We start from the raw sequence: 13569 nt of genomic DNA, 5'->3' as shown, positions 1-13569 counted from the left end.
AAGTTCCCGGTTCCTGGAAGGAAGGCTGTTCCTTATTAGCTGGAATAGCGGAAGAGTGTGCTGGAGGGGCGGGGTGGGGGGGGAGGCAGGGCTCAGCCCACCTGTGCAGACACAGGCCCAGACCCTCTCCACGTCTCTGTGGAGGAACCCCCGGGCTTTCATTACAAGTGTCAGATGGTTCCCCCCGAGCCGGTGCTGGTGGGATGGCATGTCAGTGTCTCTGGAGGAGCAGCCCTGACACCTCCCAACAGTCTGACAAATGGTTAAGTAGCGGTTTCAGCTAGGGTTGAGGATGAGAACATGTGTGTTCTTTCATGTTCATGTTCTTTTCATGTTACTCGAGAGATGTCATGACCTTCTGCACTGTCACCCGACCCCTACCCTGTGCCCCGTGAAACACAGTCCCAGACTTAAACTGCCTTTTTAAAGAAATTGAAGTGTAGTGAATTTACAGTGTTGTGTTAGTTTCAAGTGCACAGCAGAGTGATTCAGTTATACACATATGAATCAGATTCTTTTCCATTATAGGTTATTATGAGATATTGAATATAGTTCCTGTGCTATCCAGTAGGTCCTTGTTGTTTATCTGTTTTATATAGTAGTGTGTTAATCCCAAATTCCGAATTTATCTCCCCACCTCCATCCCCTTTGGTAACCGTGTAAGTTACCAAAGTTTTCTATGTAGGTGAGTCTATTTATACGTGGCAAATAAGTTCATTTGTATCAAATTTTTTAACCAGCTTTACAACAAATGCTAAAGGAATTTATCTAGGCAGAAAAGAAAAGGCCACAACTAGAAACAAGAAAATTACAAAATGTACCCTTTTTTTTTTAGATTCCGCAAGTAAGTGGTATTATGTGATATTTGCCTTTCTCTGTCTGACTTAGTTCACTTAGTATGATAATCTCTAGGTCCATCCATGTTGCTGCAAATTGTGTTATTTCACTTTTTGATGGCTGAGTAAAATGTCTTAAAGAAGCAAGACTTTTTACAGATGCAGGTGGATTTGTGTATATGTTTGATTTGGGCTGCCCAACATCTGAAACCCCTTCTAGGTTTGGGGTGCTTCTCATCGAATGTTTTAGGGAAGGGCTCAGAGCCACTTTCATGTGGTGGAAAGCCAGTATGTACTCCCATTCTGAGCCCTGGAAGTTAGGGCATGAGGATTTGCTAGGCAGGGGCAATCCCTTTACATCTACATCAAGTGAGGCAAAGAAGCGGGAGTGGAGAATTCATATTAGAAGCAGCTACATTTAGGTGCCGGGGTCGGAAGTGTCGGTGGGGCCAGTTTTCCTGGGAAGCAGAGGCCACGCCAGACTTTTCCCGGGGTGAGAGTTTGACCGAGATTCTGTGCCTGAGCATCCCTCAGCATTCTTTGGTTTCCAGTGATTTTTCCAGCCTGATTCTCCAATCTGTGGTCTGATCCTGAGAGCTGCTTGCTATTATTTTAATAAATTCCTTTTCTGCTAAATTTAGACAGGGATCATTTCCATTATTTGTAAGTGATGACCCCAATGCATTCATCTGTGTCCGTGGCTTGATCGCTGTCTGCTGGCCACTGAGATAATAGCCTTGACTTAAAAGCTTTGGCCAAGCATCTAAGTATCCAGGCCACTAGTCAGTTGAATGGAATCTCCTGTTTAACACTAACTCTTAGCCATGCAGCTGCTCTTCTTTTCTTCCTTTTTTTGAAATATCATCTTCATGCTGGCTCCTGCACATGTGTCTCTCTAATGACTTACAGTACTTCAGAGCTCCTGGTTATTAAGTGAATTAGATGTAGGTTCAGTGACCTGAATGGTAGGCCAGTAGGTCAAGTGGCCTGAGCACTGTCTGAGTTAGGCCCTGGTCTGGGATTCCTTGGCCATTTGTTAGAGGCATATCTGTCCTTTTGCCCCCAATTAATTTAGTACACACCGCTTTGTAAAGCACCAGTGTGCGCAGAGGTAGGCCATGTGTTCCTGTCCTGCGAACGTTAAAGACCCTGACGGTTTCAACTCTGGATCCCTCTGCCAAGCCCAACAGAAGGGGAGAGACTTCTTATGTGGTAACTTTCTGTGTTCCCCTTTAGATTCAGGATTTTCTAATCTTTTTATTTTTTTTTCTTTTGGAGGCTGTGTGAGGTAGGGTGGAAGAAGAGGTGAGATGGGAGAAGTGAAAGTTAAGCTTCATTATTTTTTAAGATAAAAACTTTTAACTTAACCTTATGAAATTAGACTTCTGCATGTGTCTGAGCACCAAAAATGTCCCATGTGTATTCTCACCATTTACTAAATATATAAGATCATATGTGTGTGTGGCCACTCACTCCAGAGCAGAGTTTTAACTCCTAAATAGCCATGGTTACACTTTTTCTCATTTCTCTTATCACCTTGTAGAAGCATGTAAGTTATCATAGACTTCCAGTTGTAGATGAGTAATTATATTCATTCAGGGACTTCCCTGGTGGTCCAGTGGTAAAGAAGCCACCTTCCAATGCAGGGGATGCGGGTTCGATCCCTGGTTGGGGAACTAGGATCCCACATGCCGCGAGGCAACTAAGCCCGCGCGCCACAACTACTGAGCTCATGTGGCTCAACGAGAGAGCCCGTGTGCTGCAAACTATAGAGCCCATGTGCTCTGGAGCCCGAGTGCCACAACTAGAGGGAGAAAACCCGCACACCGCAACTAGAGAGAAGCCCGCGTGCCACAGCGAAGAGCCTGCGCGCTTCAACTACAGGGAGAAAACCCGCACGCCGCAACTAGAGAGAAGCCCGCGTGCCACAGCGAAGAGCCTGTGTGCTGCAACAGAAGACCCCGCATGCCTCAACAAAGACCCCGCATGCCGCAGCTAAGACACACTGTGGCCAAAAAAAGAAAAAAATTATATTGGCTCAGAGAATTTAGGAAGGAAACAGAGATGTGCATCTGTTTTAAAACAAAACACAAACTTGGACTCTCTCACATGCCACATTGACACCTGCTCTTGTGAAACCAGTGTTGCCATTGCTCTCAAGGCTGCATCTGGGTTGTGTGTCAGTCCCAGTCCAATAAGTGCGCTGACACCTATATGTCTGTCTACCTCCCAAATTCCCACACAGGGCTTACACGGCTTGCTAAAAAGAGAGGCTCACATTCAGTCTTTTAGCAAGCACAATGTCTTTTTAATTGAAGTGTAGTTGATTTAAAGTGCTGTGTTAATTTCTGCTGTACAGCAAAGTGATGGTTATACATATGTATATACACACATTCTTTTACATATTCTTTTTTATTATGGTTTATCACAAGGTATTGAATATACAGTAGGACTTTGTTGTTTATCCATTCTATATCTAATAGTTTGCATCTGCTAACCCCAAACTCCCAATCCATCCCTCCCTCACATCCCCTCCCCCTTGGCAACCACAAGTCTGCTGTCTATCAGCAAGCCCAATTTTATTGTTACAATATGTGGAATCTAAAAAATGATACAAATGAACTTATTTACAAAACAGAAACAGACTCATAGATTTAGAAAACAAATTTACAGTTACCAAAGGGGAAAGGTGGGGTGAGGGATAAATTAGGAGTTCGGGATGAACATATACACACTACTATACATAAAATATACAATCAACAAGGACTTACTGTATAGTACAGGGAACTCTACTCAGTATTCTGTAATAACCTAAATGGGAAAAGAATTGGAAAAAGAATAGACATAGGTATATGTATAACTGAATCACTTTGCTGTACACCTGAAACCAACACAGCATTGTAAATCAACTATACTGAAATATAAAATAAAAAATAATAATAATAATTGGAAAAAAAGTGCATGACTTTTGTTCACTTTGCCTCTGTCACTTTTGAGATTCACTTGCCTCTGACCAAGGAGATTCCTTTGTCTCTGACCCACGTCTGTGTTCTCTTTGCAGGGAAGAGCGATCCCTTTTGCTTGTTGGAGTTGGGAAATGACCGACTTCAGACACATACCATTTACAAAAACCTCAACCCTGAGTGGAACAAAGTTTTTACATTGTAAGTACTTTAGCCCCCGCAGTATCAAAGAGCAGCTTTAACTCAGAGACCAATTATCCCTGATATGTTTGGGGCAGTCTGGGGCCCTTGAGTGGAACTTCCTGTCCATTTTTATGAGCAAAGAGTGAAGTTTATTGTTTTTCTTTTTCTGAAAACCTTTTATGCTTTCATTTTATAGAGTGTAGTGTTAATAATAGAAGAGACCATTTGGAACTGCAAGGGAGTGTTATAGGAGAGGCATTTGTAAAGTAGGTCTTTTAGTCACTAAATTAATCTGTGAGTAGAAGGAAGCTTCCATAAATCCAGACTACTTCATTCCTGGGTTAAAGGAAACTACAAATGTAGACCTGTCTTTAATTCAAGGAGCTTATATGGTACAACATTATTTTAATATCTGAAGGCTTGTATTCTGCCAGAGTCTTTTGGAACATATAGATTATCTGCAATTCCTCAAGGACTCCCAAAGACCCCTTATATTCCAGTTTCTATGAATGACCTGCTCCATAGTGATGCTCACTTTTCAGACTCAGGCATTTAGGAGGCTGGGTATATTCCTAGTTTGCTTTAGATTCCAAGGCGTCTGGCCATCAAGGTGGAGGCCCCTTTTTGAATTTGGGTGAAATGGTGGTACACTGGCCTCACAACAGTGAAGAAATGCTCTGTCTGTGCTTATAACTGAAAGAATATAGTTCGTATTGAATGGAATTGGTGGTTCCCAAGCAGAAACTTCCCAAGGATCTATGAGAAGAGGATTAACTGTGCTAAGCAGGTTTGCAAATTGCCATATGCAAGTCTCTGGTTTGGTCAACACAGTGACCATGGCTCCTTGTTTCATTGTAGCCAATGTCTGGCTTCTGGTCAACATAAAAACTGTTTATAAGTATGTAAATATGCATGAGACTTTTAGTACTCTGTGTTTCAACAATAGGATGCTTTCTAGGGATCTCGGCAAGTAGTGATTTTGACCATCTTTTTTTTTTTTTTTTAAGGGAATTCTTCATTAGTTTAAAGTAAAGTAAATCTGATTTTTGTTCTTCTCATTTGGAAGCTACTTTGAAATCACTGTCCTCCTTATTTTGTCCCCTGTTCTCTTTCTTTATCCTGTTTCTTTAACAGTTCTGCCCTTGAGTACACATATACATGGAAAATGTCATAGTAAAAAAGTTGGCTTTTTTTTTCCATATGGATGTCTGAATCTTCTCTGATGGAAGGTTTGGGAATACAGTCAGTTTGATTTAATTTTTGGAATTTAATTAAATGGTACTTTTATACTCTGAGGACATACAGATTTAATTAGTGAAACTGTGTTTTCAGATCTTCATGGAACAGACTTCACTTTTGTGTTTTTGTATCTAATACATGGTGTGTTTCTTGTTTCAGTCCCATTAAAGATATTCATGATGTTTTGGAAGTGACTGTGTTTGATGAAGATGGAGATAAACCCCCTGATTTTCTTGGGAAAGTTGCCATTCCCTTGCTGTCTGTAAGTTACCTTCGTTAATATACAGTGTGTGAGTCATTTTACAGTTGACAAGTTTCTATGGTCTAGAGTTGCTTTATCTTTGTCAATCTGGGGGGGAAAAATCCTCCCAGCTATAGCAGGAAACAGCTGTTTTATTCCTTATCCTTCTCCAGTATTTTCAGTAGTTTCAGATGTAAAGTCACATAATTTTCTCTGTGTGTCAATTGCGTATTGATTTAACCAGCCAAAACATTTTGACCGGTCTTTCAATCCACACTCAGCCTTTCCATCTTAAAATAGGAGCTTCTCTTTTGTTTCAGGGAATTCATGTCTATGACTGATTTTCCATTGGTGAATGAAAAACATCCATGTTTTTCTTCATTGCCTCCTTACTGCCCATTTCTTCAAAGATTACTTGCTGGTAACTGCATAGTTGTTCTCAATTCCACTAAAGACCATTTTCTTAAAAATTCTGTTTGTCTTTTTAGTAGTCCCGTTTGTGTTCAGTCTCCAAAAGTGCTTTGTGGAAGAAAGCAGAGAGCCTGTCTTGGAAAAATAGGGCTGTTTTGGTAGTCCCCTTAAAAGGTAATGTGTCAGAGTGAGCTAAGAGCGGAATGAAAATAAAATACCCTATAAAATTCAGAGGAGAGAGCATCATATAATGTCTTTACATGGGCAAAGGTAGAAAGCTGGGATCTGAATTCACCTATTAATTGGGCATTTATGTTTATGCCAAATGTACTCTTCTAGAGGAGAGAATTTCAGTTTTCCATCCAACCATTCATACAATGTGTGGTAGAGTTGTAATGGCCTTTAGCAGTGAGGAAGGCTTTATTTCTTTCTTCCCAAAGACTTATTTCCCCAAAGCTCTTAGTGCATTTTTGTGGCTGGAGCAGTCTGTAATTTATCCATGAGATTAGACTAGCTCACATGGTGTTTACAGAGGGGGAAACGCTGCACCTCTCAATATCTCTTCTCTTTTTGATCGCTTGGTTAATTTCTCCCCAAGTTCTCATATCCCTGGTGTTACTTGAAGAGCATGGTGGAGCAGCTGCTCCCTTGCAGAGCTGGCTGCTGCCGAATGTTCTGAGCCACCAGCAGCAAGCCACGCCGGCTCTCAGAGAGGAGATGGTGATGCGGGATTTCCCTCCTTTTTTTTTTTTTTTTTTATTACAACTTTGTCAGTTATTCCTGAAAGAATACATGTAACAAGAACATGGGGCACAATTTTAAAGAGGTCTAAAGGGACAAGGAACCAAGGCTCTCCATTAGAATTTAGTGTCCTTTCTCTCTAACATTTATTTTTTTGGGACATTTCTCCTCTTGTTTTAAAGATAAATCCTTAGTAGCGTATTTGATTCCTTGCTGGGTGAACGCCACTTCGTATCTTTATTACCCTCCCTCTGTTTCTCATGTAAACATTTTGTGTATTTGGTCTTCCTAGAATACCAACAAGTTGACTGACTTTCTTTCCTCCCTCCCAAGTAATGTACAATCGCTATACGCTGTGGAGTTAGATCTAAGAAATTACCTCTGGCTAAATCAGGTTTAGGGTTTCTCAACCTCAGCACTCCTGACATTGTTGGACGGATTGTTCTCTGCTGCGGGGACTGTCCTATGCACTGTATGAAGTTTAGCAGCATCCCTGACCTCTACCCACTAGATGCCAGTAGCACCCATCCACCCATCACTATTATGATAACCAAAGATGTCTTGCAACATCACCCAGTGCTCTGAAGAGGGTAGAGTCACTCCTGGTGGAGTGGAGAACCATTGTCCTAAATTAATAGAGCTTTCAAACTATATCCTTCAAAATACAAGATAGAGTGATTTGTGAAAGACTTTGTTTCAATGCAAGCAAGCCCATGAGCCCCCTTAACTTTTTCAGGTTGCTGATAAGCTGCCCCACAATCTAAGCATTCATTTGATAAATATTTATCAAGTGTTCAGTGTGTGCCAAGAATTGTTTTAGGTGGTAATGTTCTAACAATGATCGCAGTGAAGCTATGTCCTCTCCTGGAACTTATCTTTTGATTACAGGAGGCAATATACAAAACAGAAAAAAAAAAAAAAAAAGCAATGCACAGTAGGTTAGATGGTGAAAAGTGCTATGTAGAAAATGAAGCAGGGGGAGGGGCCTCCAAGAGGATGTGTGTGGGGAAGGGATGCAATTTTCCGTGATTCAGGCAGCGATGACCTCACTGGAAAGGGAACATTTGACTGAGAACTTAAGTAGGTAAGGGAGGGGAGAAAACCAGGAGGATATCTGGGGAAACTCTTCCAGGCAGGAAATCTTCAAGTTCAAAGGTTCCAAGGCCAGGCCTTGACTGTCAAATTCCAAAAATAGCAGAGCGGTGTGGTTGGAATAGAGAATAGCAAATGTGAGATAGGAAAGAATAGGGGATAGGGTGGTGTGGAAGAGGACCTTGTAGGACCCTGACAACCTGAAAGTTAGAAGGACTTTGGCTCTTTCTTAGTGGTGATGGGAAACCACAGGGAGGTTTCCAGGCGGGGAGTGTTTGATTTGGTTTATACTGCTTGTTTCTAATATAAATGTAGCACGTGGAGAAATAAGCCCAGATCTGAAAGTTCTCCACTGTGTAAAGGTATTGTGGCCGGAGCCACGTTTCCCCTTAGGGACTTTGGGGGCCCAGGGATGTTGAGCTGAATAAGACATTTCAGTAGTTGTTGTTCAGCATGGCTGTTTCAGTTCATATTTATTTCCAATGCTTTGACCAGTAGATTGGGAAAGTGATCAGATCTTACATAAGATCTGTGTGGGCTCTTCCCGATACACCCGCAACATACCTTCTCCAAATGAATTGATTCCCTACCTAAAGTGTAGATATAAATGTGATAGAAAAAAGGGCCATAACCCTCAGTATCTGTAACAGGCAAATTTTGTTTGTTATTTCATTGATCATTTGATTTTTTTAAAAGTTTATATTACTTATATCTATAGTATTTATAAATTTTGTTTATATTTATAATTATTGTAAAATAATTCTAACTTGTGATTTAGAGGGTATATTTTAAAATGTATTTAGATCTAGGTTTTTTCTTTTTTTAATATCTATTGAGCAATACTTACCTAGCAAGCCCTGTGCTGTACACTTACCATATGGTACATCATTAATTCTATGACAGCCTAATGAGGCATGCTTTATTATTATGACCATCTACAAATGAGGAAACTGAGGCAAAGAAAGACCTGTAGCTGGTAAGTAGGGGAGACTGGGTTTGAATTAGGCAGTCTCATATCAGAGCCATCCTAAGAGGATGCTGTGCTGCCATAGTGAGTAGCTGTTAAGTAAATATTGTGCCAAAAGCCATAACCAAGATCTGTTTTGTGCAGCCACTGGGCTCAGTGCAGTGGAGGTGGGGGGCAGGGGTGCAGGTGGGATACAGAGTTAAGTAAAGTCTTGCATTTCATGGGTGATGCCTGTGAGATGAGCACACAAGACTGAAAATATTAGGTGCCATATAAAAAGAACAGGAAAATGCAAGGTGGGAGGGCTGAATTTAACTTTGGGAAGACTTTAGAAAGTGGGGAGTCTGAGCTGGCCAGGAAGGAGTATGGTGTTGATAGGGACTGCTGGGTGAGGTGAAGAATGAAGGCCATTCCAAGCAGAGGGGGAGGTAAAGGAGAGGCCACATTCTGGAAGCAAAGGGCGGCCTTGGTGCCTAGCTCTCAGTGTGAACAGGGAGGCTGGAGAGTGCAGCTCAGGAGGGGTGGAGGGAGTTTGGGGCCTATTCTATGAGCGGGGATTATCTGCAGGCTTTGGCATGGATATAGCAGAACAGTTAACTAGGAAGAAACTTTGGCTCCTGTGTGAAGCAAATTATAGGGGAGGAAGACTCTTCCTGGAGGAATTGGTTGCAACTCCAGAAAAAAAAGCGTCAAAGAGAAAACCCTTCAATTCTGTGTTCTATGCCTCTTAGGAAAAGGATTTATTTCCCTGCTTTTTAAATATTTTTAGTCATAAAAATGGATTCGTTGGTGCTTCACTATTACCTCTATAGGATATGGAGCAGTATCCTATAATACCTTGTTTCATATTTAAAAACAAACATTGTATTTCTTAGAGTGTGTGTAATTTTTGTGAGAACACATTTTCTTTAATCAAGTCATAAACTAAAACTTGATTTACACTTTCAGAGAAAATGCAAACTACATTTTAAAACGTCTAAGTGTAAAGTATTGAAAGCAGTTCAACTTTTACTCTCTCGAAATAGTAATGTGCTAAGTGCATTTCAGCCTGTTAAATAAAGAGCCTGTTCTGAATTCACTATATCTTTTAATCAGGGTGAATATATTGGATGACTCTTGGCTCCCTTAAAATTCATATTCTAAAATCAGTATATTTATTAATGGTGGTGAATTGTTCAAAGCATACACATATGCTCAGATATACATCAGAATTTAAAAAATACAGGACAGTGAGCTATCCTTCCATAGATTTCATTTCTGTCCAACTTTTTAAAAAACAGTTTTTTAAAATGATTATATAGATATGCAAAACTTTTTACTCATGATTAAAAGCAGTAGAAAATTGCAGTTGGATTGGATTATAATCTGAAAAAAAATTTTTTTTTGGCCACACCACACAGAACTTCCCCCACCAGGGATCTAACCTGTGCCCCCTGCAGTGGAAGTGTGGAGTCTTAACCACTGTACCACCAGGGAAGTCCTGAAAACTTTTAATATTTGTACATTTCCACATTCTTCCAAAACTCTTCTAATCAATAATATAGTAAATATACATTGGAAAAGAGTAGCAATGTTTTAGTTTTAAAACATTCCCAACATAGACATTGTCTCCTAATAATTATCCAGTTCAGTAGATTTATTTTTCATTTCTATTCTCAGTTAAGTGATCTTGATTTTGTCGTGAAAATCTGGCTGAGTTCTTCTCATCCTTCTTATTTAAACATGTGTTTACCCTCCTAGAATTAATTATCTAATGGGTCAATTTTGGAAGACTTTGAAAATCAGCTTTCTGTAAAATAGGAAAAGCATCTGTTTGTTGTTATTTCCTACTATCTATGGAGAAATCATCTCAATTTGATGAGGTCCTACATTTTGAAACAAATTTGAGTCCTCTTTTGTAAGCTATGCCAACATGCACATGTGAATTTATATCAGAAGCACAGGCCTTCATGCAGCCCTTAGCATTCTCTGTGAAGCCAGTGCATGGTAACTAGGTGCACCAGTAACAGCCTCACTTAATTAGCTTTATGGGATAAATTTTCTATAATTGCTGTACCAAATAAGTGTCCATGCACATCTTCATTTGCATTTCCAATTAAGTATTTGCCCAACTCTCACCTATGATGGATTTTGCACATTGTACTGGACATTCTTAATCATATTTTTTTAAGTTAATGCTGAAATTTTGGCCATTGAAATATATAATATTTATTTTACTTTACATAAAATATTTATGGATGTATAACCAAATACAAAATTTAACAGGGCAATATGGTGATTTTTGGACACAAACATTCAACTCTCTTCCTCATCTAATCCTGGTCCGACATGTTCATTGAAGTAAAGGAAGATAAGGCACATTTTCCTGTTGGCCTTGGAAACCAGCAAAGGGTGCCATAAATATGCTAGAATTATCATGAACCATAACTGGTGTAGAAGGTGGATGATATTTGGTTACGACAGGCCAAGGGAGAAAGAAGAATGACTAATGGGATTCATCTACTGTCCTATAACGGGAAGATAGTATAAATCTGAGCATATCCTGTGTGATGGTAAACGTTGAATGGGTTAAACTTTTCTATTAAGTGGAAAAACCTCTTATAATGAGTGAAAGAGTAAAATCTAAGTGCTTCTTCTAGATGAGACACCTCAAAGGTGGCAATACTAAAATGGATAAACAAAAGTGTAACACATAAATGTAAACAAAAGGTAAGTGAGAAACATATAGAGGAGGCTATTTTATGAGTTACAAAATAATTTAATTATCAATAAAGTTATAAAGACAGGAACTTTTACGTGAATGACTTCCCATGGAAATGTGTGTGTGCATATGTATATACACACATATATATAATATTTGAAACACCAGAAAAATTACAAAATTGGAATCACAGAAAAATAATATATATTATCTATCTAGCTTTTAAAAACCAGAAACAAAAAACAAAGCTTTGAAGTGATGTTTTAAAGTGCCAAGTCTTTGAAATTCCAGGTTCCATGAAGTGTATGCTAATAGCAAAAGTCCTTGCACATGATTCCACAGCTACTAAATTTCTGGTGATGAAACCCTGGAATCTCTTTTGTTTTTGTTTTTATTTTTTTAGCAAGTTCTCAGGTGAATTTTAAACAAACTAAAGTGGTGGTTCTTAGACTAGAGAATCAGCCGTAAGCTTTGTCCAACATATGTATGTGTAGACACACACATAAATACATAAAATATTCTGTTCACATACCCACTTAACTTGTTTAATTGTTGATTATGTTGTGGGTCCAGAATGCTTCAATAGATTTCAAAAAGGCAGAACCTGTACTGTGATCACAGCAAAGAGAAATAAATAACAAAAATGAAACAAGTATCAAAACCCTTGGTAGAAAAAAAATCTCAGGTAGCTAATGTAGATACCAAAACTGCAACTATAAACGTCTTAGAAACTAACAATGGAATACGATATATAAAAACTATGGGGAAGGGCCAAAAGTATTATTCAGAGGAAATTTTTTTTGGCTGCACCACAGGACATGTAGGATCTTAGTTTCCTGACCAGGGATCAAACTTGTGCCCCCTGCAGTGGAAGCACAGTGTCTTAACCATTGGACCACCAAGGAAGTTATGTGAATGGTTTTATAATTGAACAACAAGGTTGAAAATCAATTAAACATCTCAACAAAATGAACTAAAATAAAGAAAACTGAGAAAATTATAAAGAAATTTATGAAGATTAATAAAAGGCAATTACATAGAAAGTACTTAAATAGTGTATTTGATAAATCCAAATCCCCCCAAAACCAGTGATACAGGCAAGCCATTTACAAGGCTAATGAAAGAAAGGGAAAACATGCTATTAAGAATGAGTGAACAACAAGAAATATAGGGGTTGCTATGAAGAACATAACTAAATTTTACTAAGTATGAGAGAAAATGTGAAAAAATATAGAGACATACCTTGGGAAGACAGGTATTGTAAAGGTATAAAAATCTCCCCAAGTTAACTAAAAATATAATGCAGTCCCCCATTTGAAGAAATTAATGTATAAAAATATCAAGGAAATTATCTTTAAAAATATAATTAGAGGAACTTGAATATCAGGTATTAAATGCAGTTTAGTGAAAATCATTAATGATGGAAATATCCGAAATAGTTATCAAATAACTCCACCCTTTTCTCTCTGCATACTCCTCTCCCCCGAATAAGAAAATAACACATTTCAATCATTTAATGAACATGAGTTTTGAAACCTTAACTGCACAGGCAATTCTTAAACGTTGTTGAAGTTTATTCAGAACATAAAGGAAAATGGAAAATGTGTGAATTCATTCCCTGAGACTAAAATAATTCTGATATTAAAAAAAACACATTTAAAAAAAAAGCAAATTATATACCTTTCATGGAACATCAGTAAGACTGAACACATTAGGAAATCTAATTGTGTAATTTATATTATTGAGTTAAGAAAAAAAAAAAACACCTTGACAATCTCAATAGATGTAGAAGGTGTACTTGATAAAATTTAACATCCATTCTTGATTATGAAAAAATAGTCTAATAAATTAGTAAATGATGAGCAGTGCCTTAACATGATGAATGATATCTATCAGAAGTATCACAAACATTAAGACTTATTGCTGAAACACTAGAGATAGTTATTCTGGTTCCTCTTTTTTTTTTTTTTTTTGGCCACACCTCGTGGCATGTGGAACTTCTCTGACCAGGGGTGGAGCCCACGCCCTCTGCAGTGGAAGCCTGGATTCTTAATCACTGGACCTCCAGGGAAGCTGCTCTAGTTCCTCATTTTTAAAATGAAGATAACAGTAGTTTCTACTGCTAGGATTGTTGCAAGAATTTAATGAGCTTATATACTATGAATTAACTATTAAAATTAAACCTTTTAGGTCAG

The 13569-nt window shown here is 38.6% G+C and overlaps 1 protein-coding gene across 5 annotated transcripts in view; it reads left to right on the top strand.

The window, feature by feature from the left end:
- MCTP2 (multiple C2 and transmembrane domain containing 2) overlaps window positions 1–13569 on the top strand; it is a gene marked incomplete at its 3' end in the record, with an annotated part of 245631 nt that overhangs the window by 132667 nt on the left and 99395 nt on the right. For all 5 annotated transcript variants that reach the window (XM_082619662.1, XM_082619663.1, XM_082619660.1 and 2 more), the window contains 2 exons: window positions 3898–4000; window positions 5381–5483. In XM_082619662.1, coding sequence (XP_082475788.1) covers window positions 3898–4000; window positions 5381–5483 — 206 coding nt within the window. The remainder of the gene's footprint in view (window positions 1–3897; window positions 4001–5380; window positions 5484–13569) is intronic.

This window comes from Mesoplodon mirus, assembly GCF_964341445.2.
Source record: "Mesoplodon mirus genome assembly, chromosome: 4".
Lineage (NCBI taxonomy): Eukaryota > Metazoa > Chordata > Mammalia > Artiodactyla > Ziphiidae > Mesoplodon > Mesoplodon mirus.
This window is presented reverse-complemented; position numbering and strand designations above follow the sequence as displayed.